The 18,251-nt window shown below is 52.0% G+C and overlaps 1 protein-coding gene across 4 annotated transcripts; it reads left to right on the forward strand.

The window, feature by feature from the left end:
* Window positions 1–125: 125 nt before the first annotated feature.
* Window positions 126–12,933, forward strand: LOC122393185 (alpha-sarcoglycan-like). Of its 4 annotated transcripts, none has more exons than XM_043389000.1 (10): window positions 126–258; window positions 5,731–5,895; window positions 6,296–6,435; window positions 6,703–6,781; window positions 7,108–7,250; window positions 7,512–7,781; window positions 8,092–8,318; window positions 8,626–8,679; window positions 9,293–9,598; window positions 10,319–12,933. In XM_043389000.1, exons 2-10 carry the CDS (start codon window positions 5,739–5,741, stop codon window positions 10,329–10,331), a joined length of 1,389 nt encoding a protein of 462 aa, XP_043244935.1. In that variant the 5' UTR covers window positions 126–258; window positions 5,731–5,738; the 3' UTR covers window positions 10,332–12,933. The 4 variants fall into 4 exon arrangements, with proteins under 4 accessions (XP_043244935.1, XP_043244939.1, XP_043244938.1 ...); XM_043389001.1 differs by lacking the exon at window positions 126–258 and adding an exon at window positions 4,600–4,626; XM_043389004.1 differs by lacking the exon at window positions 8,626–8,679.
* Window positions 12,934–18,251: the final 5,318 nt, after the last annotated feature.

Consider the following 18,251-nt stretch of genomic DNA (forward strand, 5'->3'; position numbering starts at 1 on the left):
TACTAACCGCTCAAAACTGGGGAAATAGCAAATATTGGGATATTTGCATTTTGATTTGGCAGCAATGTTTCTTAGACGAAAAAGACAAAAGCGCCAAGCAGACGACACTCTGCGTGTTAACTATTGTTTATACAGAATTATAAACAAATTTAGCACGCATATAGGCTAAAATTGGCTAGATTAAAAGACGGTGATGCATTAATCTGATATTAAATCACATATATATGTATATAAGCATACTGTCGGCATAATAAAAAGGTGAGAACTGTTAGCTAAGCTTTCGATTCGACTTGCCATGTTTCTTTCGGTAACCACTGAACTCAAACAGCTCTTTGGTACCTAGTGGTTTGCAAATTGAACAGTAATAAACAAATACCCACTACTGAGCCATGCTGAAGATGTCACTTCCATTATTTCCAGGAAAGCATTTTTCATTTTTTAGTGCAGCGGAGTCAGTCTATAGCAATACCATTGGGGCCACTCAGGGCCACATAATGACTCAGTGTGAGCTGTGGTCTTATTGGACGACAGTGAAAACAGGGCGCTTGGGGCGATTTGATCAAGTTTCGTGAAATTCCCACATGACGCTTAGCATGTAGATATCTGCAGGACTATTTCCTTTCCGACGCGGATGCTTTTAACGACTTCTCCGCCCTCTGCCAACCGTCCTCGGTTGTCATGGCGACCAACCCCTACCCAAGGCCCTATATACCAGGTAGGGTCGTCCGGCGATTCTACCTGATCGTGACGTCAGCTCGTGACGTCATCTGGGGGCAAGTCCTAAAGTCCCGTTTAAGCCCTATGCAAATGGGCGATTTTTGAAGCGCTGTAGAACAAACTCTGCTAAAGCTAGCACAAAACTAAGTGCATCATCGGAAAGCCAAGACATTTTTCTTCGAATTATCTAAGAAGCGTTTTTCACTAAACCCATTAGTTTTTCCAAAAATGCGTAAAAAAGCCCCCATGCCTCCGCCGCCTCCCATCCGCCGGCCGCCACGCTGCCGCGGTAGTGTAGTGGTTAGGATGCTTGCGCCGTAATCCAAAGATCGTGCGTTCGAATCTAGGCGCGGGTCGTACTTAAATCGAAATTGCAAGCAGAATATGTGTTTTTTCTTGATAAATCACTTATATTACAGCTAACCGTTCATAAAACTATCGATAACAATTGACTGAAACCCAAAATATAGAATACATTCTAATAAAACAAATTCAAATATGGCGGCCGTTGCGCCAGGCTCCGCCCCCGACTCCGCCCCTTCGTGTGACGTCATCTGTGCACTTGGACACACAGGGAGATAGGGGACGACATGGGCCTGCCCCTACCGGGACCGGCCGGCGCCTGAGACGCCGGTAGCCGGCTAAACGAACAATGCCGGCCGACCCTTCCCCCCTGCCCCGGCGGCCCGCTCGGCGCGGCCGCCGCGCGGGCTGGCGCGCTCGGCGTGCGAGGGGACATGGGAGCAGCGGACAGCTGACTGCTTCCGGCACTGGGGCCCCGAACGGGTCTCGCCGTGTAGAGTGCCAAACACCGGCCAGCGACCACCGACGGGACGATCACACTGCTGAATCTGCCAGACGTGCATACGACCGGGCACATCTGATGGCGGTGCGTGACCGACTAAGCAACGACACCACTCGTGAACTAGCCGAGACTATCCGGCGCAGTCTTCCCGCGTATCTCATCCGCTGTCTTAATCGATCACGCCCCCTCAGCCCTGCGGAAGCGGCATGTGGACCCCGCCCCGCATCGAGGACTCTCCAGTCCAGCCGGCCGACCGACCCGCCCAAATTGCTGATCGGCGCCCTAAATATTCAAAGTATCAAACCCAAACTTCAAGAGCTGACCTGCGAACTCGCTCGCCGCAACTACGACGTAATGGTGCTTTCCGAGACCTGGCTACGTCCGTCTACCCCGAAACGCCTCCTGGTCATTCCGGGCTACTCGCTCAGTCGTGTGGACCGCACAGATGGCAGCGGTTATGGCGGCGTAGCCATCATCACTAAAAACAGTTTGACGTCAATGACACTGAAGATCCCCGGCAGCGGGAGCTCCGAAAGCAAGCTGGAGTCGCAGTGGGCGCTGCTGAAGCTGGACAAGGGCCAACAGATAATCATCTGCTCCCTTTATCGGCCACCCCGACACTCTGAGGCTGCCCTGCTCGCCGACTTCACGGACCTCGAGGCCCAGCTGCAGCGGGTCCTCATCGATTACCCCAGAGTTCCGTTCGTTCTCTGCGGGGACCTCAACTGTGACCTATTGAAGGGGCCGAATTTCCGCGCGTCTCAACATCTGATCAGCTTCTTATCGAATTATTCTTTAGATCAACTAGTAACAAATCCAACTTTTACCTCCGGCTCTCTATTGGATGTATGTATTGTTAACAAACGCGAACTTGTGTGTGACACCAGCGTTAATTATTGTCACTTCAGTCCCCATAAAATCATCGACGTGATTGTCAATGTGCCGAAAGTGCGTCAAAAGCCCGCCGTTATCTCATCTCGCTCTTTTAAGCGCCTAGATCACCCTGCACTGTATCACGACTTACTCGATGTCGACTGGGATTATGTCTTCTCTGCCGAAACTGTCAGTGACAAGTGGCATGCTTTCTTGTCGTTCTTCGTACCTGTTTTTGATGCCCATGCCCCAATCAAGCGTGTGTCTATCCGTAACCCGACCGCTCCTCCCGTCTCCGCCGCCACCCGTAACCTCATGTCTCAACGTCGCGCTGCGCTTCGCCATCTAGGCCGCAACTCGAGCGAATACAGAGACCTAAACCGCTCAGTCCGGGCGGCAGTGCGTCGAGACAGGCGAATAGAGATACGGAGGGAAATTGGGGAGCGGGGCCCCAACAAAGTTTGGCAGTGCATCAGGTCAGTGGTAGCCGCGAAGAAGGACGGCCCAGACATCCAGCCCGATCTATCTGCCGATGATTTAAATTCATTTTTTGTATCTGTCGGTCCTCGTGTCGCTGACGAGATCCGAGCCCAAAACACTCCCACCGATTTGGATGTGCGTCTCACCCGTGTCGGCGCATGCAGTTTTCAACTTCGTGAGATAACACTGGGGGAGCTCGAGCGGATTATTTTCAGCATGCGTAACTCGAGTGCCTGCGGCTCCGATAACGTGTGTGTCCGCATGCTGAAATTCGGATTCCCCGCTATTGGTGCTGTCATCCTGCATATTATCAATACCTGCTTAATCCAATCTGACATCCCCGATTCATGGAAACATTCCACAGTTCACCCTCTGTTCAAGTCTGGTAACCCTTCAGACCCCGCAAACTTCCGACCCATTTCCCTAGTTCCTGTAATCATGAAAGTAGTTGAACGCATTGTCCATCAGCAGCTCTACGCCTACCTCTCCCATAATCACCTTCTGGCATCCTCCCAGCACGGCTTCCGCCCCCGGCACTCCACGGAAACCGCGTTGCTGTCTGTCACTGAACACATCCTGGCCGCCACTGATAGGGGGGATTTGTCAATGCTATGCCTTCTCGATCTCAGTAAATGTTTCGACGTGATTGACCACGATCTTCTGATGCAAAAACTGATGTTACACGGCATTGAAATTTCCTGGTTCGCCGCCTATCTACATGGACACACTCAGAGCGTGTCTTTGAAAGATGTATCCGGACGTAGAGTGCTGTCTAGGCCTCTTTCTAATGCCATGGGTGTCTTCCAGGGCTCTGCGTTAGGGCCGCTTCTTTTCACCATTTTCTCTAACAACTTATCGCTATACGCGGGCGACGCAAAAGTGTTTCAGTATGCCGATGACACTCAAGTATTGGTTAGCGGTCCAGCTCGGGACCTCGAAGTTCTCATCTCGCGCATGGAGGACTCGCTCGCGTCTCTCAACGACTGGTTTTGCGCTAACGCCCTCAAAGTGAACGCAAGTAAAACACAGCTTATTGTATTTGGCACTCGTCAAAATCTTCGTAAATTACCAGACTTTAGAGTACCATTCCGCAACGCAGCGTTGCAACCGTGCGCACAAGTCGGGAACCTTGGCGTCACTTTGGACAGCACTATGTCATGGGACGCACACGTCTCTGAACTCTGCCGCCGGTGTACGGGACTGTTGATTGGTCTTTCACATGGGCGCCACTGTCTCCCAGATGGCATCATTCGAACGCTCGTGACGGCACTCGTTGTATCGCGTATCCAGTACTGCCTTTCAGTTTATGGTAATGGGTCCCAAAAAAATTTCGATCGACTCCAAAAAATTCTTAACTTCGCCGCTAGAGTTATTTTCGGCCGCCGTAAATTTGACCATGTCTCCGACCTGCGAACAAAACTCGGGTGGTTGTCCCCGCGCGGTATGTCCGATTTCCACACCCTTGTCATCGCACACAAGGTCATACAGCGTCGTGAACCTGAGCAACTAGCAGCCCTGTTCGTCGCTAATAGCGCTATCCGCGAGAGACCATCCAGACAAGATCACTTCTTCCATCTTCCCCGTCCACGGCTGGAAACGGGCAAGCGGCGGTTTGGCTATCGAGCTGCAGCTCTGCTGAACAGCCTGCCACCTCACCTGTCGCAGCTGCCTCCCGCCCGCTTCGCCCGCGCTGTTAAAGCCGCAATCGTGGACGATGAATCAGCACATCGTCGCTGACCAATAGGATAGGGGTGGGTAAAAGCGATGAGGCTGTCCTGAGAGTGTTTTGTCCTAGTTTTGACGTGAGTGAATGTGCAACTGTTTTGAATGATTAGATTAGCAACCGCGGATACGGATTCTGAGCAGTAATCGCCACGCACTTTGTATGTGGATCGCTCTTAAATGTAAATACAAATACAATACAAATACAAGGCTCACGGAGAGGGAGAAGTTCCAAATATCACATGACTACTATGCCCTGCGGCGCCCTGTTTTCACCGGCGTCCGTCCCAGTCTGCAAAACATGGCAGGGAGCTCGACAAGATTTTCGGGGCAGACAAAATCCTGCCCCGAATCAGAATGCTGAGTCCAGGGGCAGCCCAATTACTGCCCCTAATGATGCAAATAATGTAACAATATAATGATGTAGGAAGCAGTGAGAAGCTGAGAAAATCACTTCTGTGTCAATTTTTTAACTTCTGCACCAGATTTTCCTGTTTCTGCCCCAATCTTCCTGAAACCTGCCCCTATTTCTGCCCCAACCTGTGGTGTCTGCCCCGACGAGATCTCGTCGAAGCCTGCCACGTTTTGCAGACTGGCGTCCGTCTTATCCTATCAATTTTGGTAATTGTAGGGCAGACATTGCATACCCCAATTTTCCCCTATTTATAACAATTTGTCCTGCTTTAAAATGACCCTTATTCAAGGTAGGTATTAAGTTTCCTGTGCAGTCTATGACTCACACTTCTACCATCCAAAAGGACAGTTCTGACTAACAGAAGGATTCAGATACCAAAGTGAAAGTCAATTTCACCCATCAGTTAGATGCTGTCCCACCCAGACCCAACTGGATTCAACTGCTGTGGCTGGTCCAGGCCTCACTGGGCGCTGACTGCTTCAACCGGGTTCAACTACTGCAGCTCAGCCCACTGACTGCTTAAAGTCTTAATCTGGCACTAGTGAATTTTAGACCCAGGCCAGGCTTTTGCCACCACAAGTCTGGAGCTCTAGCAACTGAGTTATGGGATAGACAAGACCAAGGTATTTCATTGATTGGTTTTCCTTTTTTAGTTGCACATCTAGGTACAATTTGACTGGGCATTATAAAAGCTCCCACATTTGTATCCTTTTCGCAGCATTGGCCATGATGAAGCTGCTGGCAGCATTGCTGTGGCTGGCAGCAGCTGTTCAGTGTGAGGAGCTGCAAGAATCCCTAGACCACACCACTGTGCTTGCCAAGCATGGAGAAGTATTCAGCATTATACTGAACTCCAGTCTTCTCTCTGGGGCTGCTGATAACCGTGAGTCCTCCTTCTGAGTGGCACGGCCACATGTCTGCACTCTCCAGCTCCTAATTCCTGGGTTCAGCAGCCTCAGGATCAACCTACCTATTATACATCATTACTTTGTGGTTCACACTTCAATATCCCATCACATTGTTGCGTCATCATGAGATTCCATGGAGAATTTCATCAGGAACAGAACACTATGAGTGCCAGCTAGTAAGCATCCTGTAGTGTTACATTGTTTCTAAGCTTCTAGGTATGACCAATTTTACATGTGCAAGTGTGTGGCTAGTGTTTTCTCAGCACATCACTGGCCTTGCTGGCTGCCCCTCCCCTCAGGCTCTCACTGACTCCCCTCATGCTGTCACTGACTAGTGACTCTCCCCTCCCCCTCTCACCGTTTTTCCTCACCCAGGCGCGAACGACACGCTGCGGTTCTCGCCGAGTCTGCTCGGCGCGCCCGACCTGCCCGACTGGCTGTCATACGGTTACAGCGAGCAGCTGCGCTGCGGCGTGGTGTACGGAGTGCCGCCCCCGCACCTGGACGAGTTCAGGGTCAGTGACCCCGTGACCCGTCCGGCGGTCGTTCTGTAACTGGGATGGTGGATTGAGATTAATCTATTGCTCGCTCTGTAGCACCTTATCCTTCGTTCTTGGTTAACATCAGCTAACTTAAAAACCGATGCCACGTGTTATGTTATCGAGGAGCGCCGATGACCACTGTAGTCCGGGCGCCCAAAAACCCCAATTCATCATCATCATCACGTGTTATGTTATTACCACCGATTGCATTACATTCACAGCCGTCTGTCTCCGTTTCAGTTGGAGATTATCGTGACCAATCTCCGCACGTACCAGACCTCGCGGCGGGAGGTGCACGTGCTGGTGTCAGACAGCGCCGGTACGTGGCGCCACGGGGTCGGCACGGGCACAGGGTGAATGGTGGGACTCGGAGGGACACTCACGCTACTCGGGGACCGAGGTCACTAAATGATGCTCAAAATCGTAAGGTTTCTCACTACACAGGGATGCTCAGAATACTGCGCTGTACACTGGTATGTTTGAACTGTTTCCTACGCTTTCTTTCGCTGTCTGGTCGTCAATATAGTCTTTATGCTCGATGAAGCAGTAATTATTTTCAGTTCGTGAATTCCTGGTAGCTGCCGTCAGTATCTGCGTGTACTGACCGCTGAGAGTGACCACGTTCTGGCGACTGGTGGTCCCCAGAGTCGCTGCGTCACGAGGTGCAGCTGAAAATCAACAACATGGACCCGGTGGACCTGCTGTTCGACTCGAGCGGCGGATCCTCGAGCCGCAAACAACCGAGAAACGCATCCAACATTGAGAAACTACAGGAGATATTTCAACAGGTAGGATACGAACAGTCGCTTGCATACATAGTTGCAAACGTGCGCCCCATGAGATGATGCTATCCGATATGACGTCTTGGTCTGATCTCAGATCTGAGTCCTGATTTGACCTGACCCGCCCTGACCAGTGGGCTCTATGTATGTGTGTACTGTGTATGTATAGTATGTATTGACATCAAAAGCCTTCCACATATGGCGTGGCGATTACGGATTACGGATTACGGCTCTAGCTGTCTGTGACCTGACCTCCCTGACCTTCAGGTGCTGTGGCCGGCGGCCGGTGCCGACGTGCGTCTGACCTGGCTGTCGGTGGCTGACCCGGGCCCGGTGGCTCCCCGGCCGGGCGCCCACCTGGGTACACTGCTGCGACTGGCCAGCGGCGCGCCCTTCTCACCCCAGCTGCGGTTCCTGCAGCAGGAGGTGCGCCCGCTCTGGGCACGCGTGCCCTGCCCCAGAAATTTCAAACGCAGCAAGTTTGAGAGGCACTTCCGCGAGCGGGATTTTAAGATGGACTGGTGCCAGTTTAAGTTGGTAAGTGCGCTAGGGGGCTGTGTGATATGCCTATTTGAGCCCTATGCCCAATTTCTCTCCTCCGTGGACAGGTGGTTTTAACCGAAGGATATGGACAGATATTTTGATTTTTCTTCACCAAAATAACATTTATTGACCCGGTCTTGAACCAGGCATCGATCGAAGAATTAGCTTTCCCGTCAGATGGTGTAAACGTACGTTGCATTAGTTTCTTCCTACCCAGGAAGCTACTACCGCTCTAACGCCGCATCTATTCCACAAACTCTGTCTGCATCTTTGTCACCGCCCCCTTCCTTTCCCTCCTCCTCAGTTTGAGAGCGGCGAGCTGGCTCTGCTGGTGGACGAGCCGGCCCCGACCGCCGCGCCGCCGCCTCCCCCGCCCTCCCTGGCCGACGTGCTGCCTCTGCCGGCGCGCGTGGCGGTGCCGGCGCGCAGCTACGTGTCCGACTTTCTGACCACCATCGGCATCCCGCTGCTGGTGGCGCTGCTTCTCTGTGCCACACTGACGTGCATCATGTGCTGCCAGGGAGAGCACCTGTGAGTCGAGCGGGAGGGAGAGAGGGGAGGGAGGGGAAGGGCACTGGTCGGGGTCTGTATTAGGGTCCATCGAGGTGTAGTTGATAGGGATTAGGGGAGCCAAATAAGGCTTGGGAAAGGGTCAGATGTGGGCGTCAGATGTGGGCGTACATGGCGTGACTAGAGCGTAGAATGCAGCAGGTTCACACCACACTGAAAGGTTGTCTCTGCTCTCTGTGCCAATAATGTGAGAGGTATTGCCCGTTTAAATCCGCGTATTTCCTGTGACCGAACGCCATTGAAATCCTAACCGTTGACCCGATTTCAGTGAGACGGATAGTGACGGCGAGTTTTTCGATAACGTGTTCTCGGTGTTTGTGAGGTGAGACGGCCAGTCCCCCGGCCCCGTGTGTGTTCATAACAGCGTGTCAGAGCGAAACTGGTGATTGCTGTGGAGTCTGGAGTCTGCTAATGCTGTGTGGCGTGGTGTGTGCTGACCTCTAGGTTATTTGCAGTGCTGCCATCACAAGGATTCCTGACACGCAATTTTTACCGACTAACCAATTTAGCGTGCAAGACTGACATACCCTGTTGTTTGTATTGTATGTTCGTGTTTTTTGCGCTTTTTTAATAACAACTGAATAATGCCAGAGTGACCAACACCTAACAAACTACTAATGAGTATCTAGAAATAATGTGGCCAAGTTTTCCCAGTCTTGCAAAAGGCAATCTGTATCCTCTTGGCTGACTGCATTCGACACCATATGGTTCCGCTATTCGCGTGATAAAACTGTTTTTACCCGAATTCATAACTGTGGGGGCTCATGATGTCTGGCTGATAACTTTTAAGCTGTTCAAAAACCATCACCGTTTGGGTAACTGCGGTCTGTTAGATGTCCCTCCTCCCAACAATGAGACATCGGCTTCCCAATATAACGCCATTCCCGCAGTCAATGGCCTTGCCTCCCCTAATTCTCCCCCTCTCTCCCCGCCAGACGCCGTCCTGCCGAGATTCAGATGGTGCAGTACCCGGGCGGCTCGAGCTCTCTGCCGCGCGGCGTCTCTCTGCCGCGCTCCCAGACGAGCACGCTGCGCCGCGCCGCACTGAGAGACGTCTCCCCGCGACTGGCCGAGCAGAGCGAGTACGAGCCGTCCTCGCGCCGCGAGGCCAGTCTGCTGAGGGACGTGTCCCCGCGCCTGACTCCGTACAGGGAGCCGCTGTCTCCGGAGGACAGTGTGCCGGCTACACCGGACAGCGAGCGGCACGCGCAGCGACAGCCGCCGCCCTACCGCAGTCTGAGGTACGTACCGCGGGGAGGGGGGGGGCGGACAGTGTACCGGCTACACCGGACAGTGAGCGGCACGCGCAGCGACAGCCGCCGCCCTACCGCAGTCTCAGGTGGGTATCTACCGCCGCTCTACTGCAGTCTCAGGTGGGTACTACCGCCCCACCGCTCCGCCCTACCGCACCGCCCTATCACAGTCTGAGGTGGGTACCGCCGCCCTACCGCAGTCTCAGGTGGGTACTACCGCCCTACCGCTCCGCCCTACCGCACCGCCCTACCGCACCGCCCTACCGCACCGCCCTACCACAGTCTGAGGTGGGTACCGCCGCCCTTCCGTAGTCTCAGGTGGGTACCGCCGCCCTACCGCGCCGCCCTACCGCACCGCCCTACCACAGTCTGAGGTGGGTACCGCAGTCTTAGGTGGGTACCGCCGCTCCGCCCTACCGCGCCGCCCTACCGCAGTCTCAGGTACCAGACATTCCTGCTCCAGTCATACGTATCATCATCGAAACGAATTTCAGTGTTTTCACTTTGTTTCACACTGGGTGGTTGTGGGGTTGGCTACTACACCCGATTATGCTGGGCTGTATTGTTACCGTAAATCTTAATGCAGCTGAATTATCATGTTCTGGCGTCACGGTTCGTCCTCCCTCCTGATCGATTCTGGTGTGTGGTGCGCCCTTGTAAGGCGTACCATGTAACGCTCGGTAACACTTACTCTTCTTTCGTCCGCAGCCGCCGCTCCTGAGATTCGGTGGCGGGGGAGGATTCAGACCAGCCGGCCGTGTGGCTGATCTGAGACCAACCCCGCCCAACTCAGACAAAGGACGTGTCCATGTCACGTCGCCACGTCACGTCAGCGCACGCCGCCACGTCAGAACGTCAGGTGGGCGTCCGATTCGGACTGACCCACCGCGGGGAGCCCAGTGAAAGATGTAGTGTGAGTGGCTGGTGGGCGCAGTCGAGCGATCAAGCTACATGGGTTCGTGGTCCGTTGTCACCGAAACCGACTCAGATGAAGGTTTTTCGAAAGACTAGGCTAAGGGTTTAGTACCTTAGTCATTCCTTGACATCGAATCCTTGCCTAAAATGAGACGAGGCTGCTAAAAACATCGCTATGTCTCAAATGTTCACACACATATCCTCTTCCAACGATGCTTATAACTGAGTGCGCAGCTATGCCTTTGGATTTTGTGTCAAGGACGACCTTGTTTATAATCATCTGGAAAAGTTTCAATGCTTTGTAGTGGCTCCGACATCAGGCAGCAGTTTGAACAAAAGATCAAAGGTGGAGGGCCGGGCCTGGAGTGGCGTAGGAGCACGAGCCAGCTTTGTAGGGCTCTGCTCGAAGATAATGGGGAGTAAATTAACTTCTCACAATAGTTATAGCGATGTACGCTATGAATAGGTTAATGAATACTGCGCTACTACAGCCAGACTGCGAGCTTATCAATAACCTTGACTGATCTTTTTCGACTTTGAAGAAAGATGCCAAAAAGTAACGTGGAAGGTCGGATTGTCTGTCACATTGTTTTTGTGCACGTCTACAGCTTTTCCGATCCCTGAGCAAACGCTCAGAGAACAGATAATGCTCAAAATTTGACCCGTACGATTGTAATTCGATAGAACTGGCGCTCAGTTCACAACTCTTGACTCAAAAATGGATGTATTGTCCTTGCAATGACAGACTGAAGGACTTGTTAGCGTCCTTGTCCCCTAGCCATGGCAGTGATGCACATCAATACAGGGTCAAAGTGGCAGTGTCAGCGACCTCATGCGTCTATTGCCTCTCAACTCGTATCCGTTGATGGTCGTGCGACCAGGCTGCTGACGCACACTGGTAACTCTTTCCCGAGTCTATCGGCCTACTGCGTCTCCGTGTATGTGTAGACGGCCGTCTGCTGGCTGGGCTGGCATCCATTCAGACTTATATCCTTTTGTAGCTCCCAGTTAGCCTCATGCTAACCTTGTCAGATGTCGTGATCTTCCTAGCACTCTTGTATCGCTCGTGAGTCCCTACCCTCCCCATGTTGGCACTTATAGCTGCGCTCCCGATAGCCGGGGTCGCGCTTGCTACTCGTCGACGCACTACCCTACTTGTGATTCGATGTTGTTTGTGCCCTGTTGTAAGAGCTTAGAACTAGTCAGTGGCTTGTACTAACTTCTAGTCAATGAAGGAAGAGACACATCGATTTACAGTTAATTGTCTCAGTAAATGCGGTAGGATCGTGGCGTTAATTCGAGTGTAGTGTATGATCGAGTGATGAGTCGTGTTGGCGTGTTCAGTGATTTAGTCCCGGAACTAAACCATTTACGAGCTTGCCTCTGTTGTTCGTATTTGTCCGCTTATTGGCGTTAATCAGACCCATAACAGTAGAGCACCAGTCGTATACCCGACCTCAGAACACTGATGTGTTCTCTGTCAATCGTGATGTATCCTTCCAAACTGCGGTAGATAATACTCAGCCGACTATTGGCCCTGCGTACGTACTTACATACATATACAGGCCCAACTGTCCCTGGCCCCTGCTCTAGATATGGTTACACCAGCAACATTAAGGTGACAGGCTAGCACATGGTCACATCTGCTCTGTTGTATCCCCCAGTATCTCGCGCTGCGCCCCGCAGCCTTCCATGTGTTATCCCGTGTCGCGTGTTTGCCGTCACGCGGACCGGTAATAGAATTATTGGTCTTCTTTGTCGCTGGACGTCGGTAGATTTCTGCATATGTGGGCTACGGGCCGACGTGTGTACTGGGTACTGGGTAGCCAGTCGCAATGGAAACTAATAATGGTTCTGGTGGCAGTGACACAATTTCTGTGTTCTCAGTATCATAGTCGTTTGTTCTTTATTTCAGTTATTAGTCACCTGAGGCGTTTTTATGAAATGTGTTCTCATAACATGTTTGATGTGATATGCTTGAACCTAACTCGTTTGCTATAGGTGACATACACCTGCTAAAAATCAGAACTCATCCGGTTGATGCTGATATGGCTGAACAGAACTACATCGTTATTGTATTTTGTGTAATAGAATCTCGGTGTCCTGGTTTTGCGGCCACACACAGTCATGTTTTCTAGTCATACGAGTGATTAGCGACATTGATCTTTCGATATTTTTGCGGTTTTTCTCTCTTATCGCTGCTATTTATGTGTAGCAGTTTTTCATGCGTTAAATCGGGTAGCAACGGTAACGTTTTCTCAGAGCGGCCTGGCCGGGCCACCTGAGACAGTGCGGCGGTGTGCAGACATGAAAAACGTCTTCCGTGTTTATTGGTGAGCTGTGTCCCTGCGTGTACTCAACCGATGCTAGTCGCCCCTGTGTGGGATAATACATACCTGTGTGATCAATTGTGACTGTTATAGTGCCGACACAGAACAAAAGTAGCTGATTTGAAATTGAGAGTGGTTCAGTGTCACTCCGGCTATTGAGTCAATGGGACGGGACGATCGGTGACCTGATTTCCGCTGCGATTATATTCCGCCTCATACGGTGGAAATCGATTTTTGGATAAGTGGAAGTTGAAACCCTCAGGATATTGACGTTAACGGTCGCCCGTCATCCGTCATAATCCCGAATTCACCGGCCACGAGCGGCCGCCCGTTCGCCGGCCTGGGAGGTAGACTGTCCCGCCGAGCTCGGGTGTTCGGCGGTGCAGTCTACCCAGACCAGACGGATTTTACGAAATGAGCGAAGCATTTTAGTAACAATCAACCAACAAAATCAATAGCCAGGAAGCCACGTACTAACCGGTGGAGAATTCGCTCTTACTAATTGAACCTGCATGCCGGAAATATACTGTGTCATGCACAGGAATGTGGTAGCAGTTTCGGTGCCGGCAATAACTCTCCTCAATGATCTGGGGCTGATTACTCGACGCTTTAATGGTTTTCAGACATGGATAGTGGTACCGAGGAATCGTAGTGCCGTGTTCGAACTGTAGCAGTAGGGAGCGTCTAGCGATCAATTGCAAACTGAACGATTCATCGGGTATTGCCTTGTCAATTAGCAATGGCATGTCATTGTAAAATGGCAAGATGACATTTCGAACTGTGCAAAACGAAGGAATAAAATGCAGAGATATTTCCGGTGTATATTCGACTACTGTCCAGTGTACCTACTGAAGCTTACTTCCTCTAGTATTTCGCGTCTATAAAGGCTAACGTTTTCTTACGTATGCATTCATGACATGTAAGGGAATTATAATGACACAGCCGTTTAGCTGGTGCACATGATTTCGCCCGCCTACCTGACTGACGTAGTTGATGACCCTGTGACCTGTGACCTTTTATCAATCATTTTGCATTGATCATTTTGCGTCGCGATTGTGCAGGACTGATGTGGGATTAACTGACGTGCTACTTTGCCAGTCGTCTTCGGTTTGATGAATTACGAAGCAGAATCAGTCTGGGAAATTAATTAGACTGTCGCCATCAATCACGAATCAGCCGTTAAGGCGAATATGACGTACATTTAGGTGTCGCTGTTCAGAAATGTGTGCTTTATTTGTGCGCACATTGAATCTAAATTGTGCTGAATATGACGACCCTTTAAATGAAGTGTTGTTTTTTGCGTAACGCAAGTCGAAAGCCAGGGTGCAGGCTCTGAAAATGAGGCATGCATACGTTTACTTACAGTCTGATGGGTACGGAACCCAATCACAGCGATGAGCAATGTCTTTGAGATGGATCCTATTCCTTTTGTGTAAAGTAGGACAATACTGCGCTTGATATTTTTTTCTGCGCAGATGTGTCATTCCCTTATCAGCATATTTATTGCAAAATCATTCCGAGTTCAATCACGTATTCACTTCATTTGTCGCAACATATCACACACAACACACGTGCCTACATGTAACAATATTTTACGCTACTGCAAAATTGCATGTTTCATTGTGACTCACGAATGATATCGGCTACCGGGATACCCATGGTGTAATCTATATACCCTGGGTGTAATGTCCGTGTCTGTGTAAAGCTCGTAAACAGCTACCGCCACGGAACGGGCCATTTCTTTTCCTGCAAAAGGCCAAAAGGGCACCACCTGGATTGATGAACTGAATTAAATGGACGTAAAAGACGGATCATAACGAATGCAGGCAAGATGCAGGCAGCCGTCTACCACTGCTGTCGTTGAAACTTCAGAGTGTGATTGATGACGCAAGATTTAATTATAAATTCCGATTAACGCTCACTGCTGAGCACCTATACTTGCAAGTTGCAATAGTTATTTACCTGAAAATTGAACGGGTTATTTTTGTTCGGAGTTGTTCCGTGATTACACAGCCGCTTGACGTTTGACCTTCCTACTGCCGTGAACTCCCATTTTCATCAGTCTTTATTGATAAAACAGCGCCGAGTGAGGTACCCACTTACAGTTGACGTGCGACTTCTTTAATTACATACCGCCGGCCAGGGGACAACTTTTCCACCAGTTTCCAGCGGTGGTGTCGTCGTCAGGTAGGCCTCACCTGTAAATCACCGGCTCAAAAGTCCGTGTGTGCGTGAGCAGCGGACGCGCCCCTACAGATCATATTCAGACGTAATGTGAGCGATATTTCGGCCGGTTCCATGTGGCGTGTGACATGAGGGCCACATGCCGCGCTGACACGCCAGAAAGCCCGCGGCGTTATGAAAAGTTCCAGGACGCGACAGAGGAATGGTGCCCTTTTCTCGGTGTTGTGGATGGGATTAGTATTGACTTAGTCCGTGAGCTGTCACTTTGAGTGGTCAGGGGGACACACGAGGCCGCTGAATGTTGCGGAGTATGTGTTTCGAGGGCTCGATGTAGCACTGTCGCTTTTTCATCGCCTCTGGCAATGTGACCTTGTCACGAAATATAGGAAGGTGATTGGTGCCTTCAATTGATTGGCATGAAATGTTGTGAATTCTCTCTGATTCACGTAAGGTAGGTTGAAAATAAGAAAAGCAGATCATTTTTTGCCATTAAACTAAAGCAACAAATTTCCAGCCAATTGAATTAGGCCCCATTTCTTGGACTTAAACCGAATAAAACCGACTTAGCACAGTAAAAACGGTATAGAGCCGACTTGTATGCAGTTAAAAGTCAACTATATCTTGATTTACAAGGCAGCTTCGTAGAATCGATACAGATAGTAATCTGCGCCATCACATGGACAAGGTTACACCACCGAAACTGCTCACTGTTTTAATGCCTGCAATTACTGCGCTGGGGTAATGACCAGAGTTGGAAACGGGCACTGTTAAGTGTAAATGTCAGTGGCGAGTTAAACCGGCGTCAGCACTCAGCTGACATATGTCAGTAGGGCTGGGTGCCAGTCGGTATCATTATCAACTACCTGGGGGGTATCAGCTGGCCTAAGATGTCACCCCTGCCGGTATTGTTGGGTGTCACTGACAGAGACAGTTGGAGCACTGTCAGTGTCACCTGCCGTGTTTTTAGTGTCACCTGTACCGGTGTCAACCAGTCACAATGTCAGTGTCCCTTGTCCCAGTGACCAGTGTCACCTGTACCGGTATCATCCGGTGTATCATGTGGCCCTCTACAGTTCTGCAAAACACCAGTATCATCGGTATCAGCCGGTGTCGGTGTCACCTGTACCCGGTATCGGCCGGTATCGTATTCACCCGTACCGGTATCGGCCGGTATCGGTGTCACCCGTACCCGGTATCAGCCGGTGTCGGTATCACCCGTACCCGGTATCAGGCGGCGTCAGTATCACCTGTAACCGGTATCAGCCGGTGTCAGTATCACCCGTAGGTACCCGGTATGAGCCGGTGTCGGTGTCACCCGGTACCCGGTATCGGCCGGTGTCAGTATCACCCGTACCCGGTATCAGCCGGTGTCGGTGTCACCTGTACCCGGTATCAGGCAGTGTCGGTGTCACCTGTGCCGGTATCGGCCGGTGTCGGTGTCACCTGTACCCGGTATCAGGCGGTGTCGGTGTCACCTGTACCCGGTATCAGGCGGCGTCGGTGTCACCTGTACCGGTATCGGCCGGCGCCGGTCCCTCCGTGTCCGGCGACCACCCGGCCCCGCTCAGTCTGTGATTGCCGCCAGGTAGCAGCCGTAGTTGAGCCGTTAGCCTGCGGCGCGGCGGCGCGCGGCGCACTAAAAGGCGGCGGTAACGGCGCGGCGCGCCACCGTCGCACAAAGGTGCGGCCGCCGCGCCGGCTGGTAGGCCCGGCCGTTTTGACGAGCGCCGTGGTAGGATCGATGGCTCATGGCCGGCCGGACGGCACGCTGCTACTGGCCGCGGCCCTCGCGCACCGGCCGCTCATCAATCTCAATAGGTGGGCGGCGCCGAAACTGAGCCGAAACGAAGCCGGGCTGCTGCGGCTGGCACGTGCCGTCAGCTGCACCGCCGCAGCGCCGCCGCGGCAGCGCAGCTGGCGAGCTCGAGGAACTCTAATGGATGTCTGACACTTGGCGGAAGGTATTCTGTGGTTGCTTAAAACATTTCACATTTTTGTGTTGCATGTGCTTTTCGAGGCGTTCCAGAGAGAACCTCTCAGCAAAAAGGCTCGTTTCTCACCGTCTTCGCTCCGGCTTTGGAGTTTTGTGGAACGCGACGTGGACGTCTCAGTTTCGTTTCCCATGAACTTTGCTCAAATCCTGTCATCAGTGTTTCGTTCCGACCTCCAACACGTTATCTGCCACGTCCGTGCCAAGCAGTGCCAGGAATACTCTTTACCGTCTCCATGTGCTCACGAGTTTCCGTGCGGCACGTCCAGAAACTACCAAGCAGCCCATCAGTTATGCGAGTACCGTCGCGAGCAGTTACTTTCACACCAGCCTCGGTGACAAAACTCTACATTCCTATTCTGCGCGTGCCCGGCGCGGTATCCAGCCCCGTGTCCGGCCTCTCCTGCCGCTCGCTCTGCCCCGTCCGGCCGTGTCTCCGACCGGGCGAGGTCGTGTCGTGTCGAGCCACATCAGCGCGGCGGTCCGCCGGTGGAACGTTCATTATTCATTACCGGCGCACACCCGGGCACTGGGCAGCAGAGGGGCGAGCGGCCAGTTCGGCTCACAGTCGGCCGAGTGCTGGGGCTCCCACGGTCGTGGAAAGGCTGATAGTTGCAACAGGCGGAGAGTCATGAGCCTGTAGTCCGTAGTCGAATTGTAACTAGAGTCGGGATTAACAGTTTTTCTATAGTTAGTAGTCTGAGTCACCCGAGTCAAATGTAAAACTATCGACTCGTGCCAGAGTAATTGAGCAGCGAGCCGAACGGATTAGGTTGCTGAGTCGGTCAGCTCGTCCGTTTGAGCTGTGTGAACCATGAGGCGCTCCTCTCCTATACTGAGTCTTGCCGAGGTGTTCGGCGCCGAGGAGGCCCTTCCTAAGACTGCTCGTCCGTTTAGGTATGTGTCGAGCGCTGAGAGCTATTGTACGAACACGTCAGAGCGGTGATCGATCGTTGAACCTAAAGCGGCTTTTGTCGGCATGAAGGGCACTTGTACCATAAACGTTTGATATATCACAGAAATACTCCACTCAAGTGATACCCCCTCCGGATCTCGAGGATATTACTGACTGGCCGTGAAGCCTCGCAAGTGTTCGAGTTACTAGGGAGTGACGGCGCCATTTGCCTTGGCGACCTGAAGCACTTTGGCGTCGAACTTTTGGCCGTGTCGTGGGCCGGAGTGGTGATGAATGGTGATGGTGTGACGGGTCATTGGTGCCGGC

Source organism: Amphibalanus amphitrite, unplaced genomic scaffold (genome assembly GCF_019059575.1).
Source record: "Amphibalanus amphitrite isolate SeventyFive unplaced genomic scaffold, NRLGWU_Aamphi_draft 000521F_arrow, whole genome shotgun sequence".
In the NCBI taxonomy this organism is placed as follows: domain Eukaryota; kingdom Metazoa; phylum Arthropoda; class Thecostraca; order Balanomorpha; family Balanidae; genus Amphibalanus; species Amphibalanus amphitrite.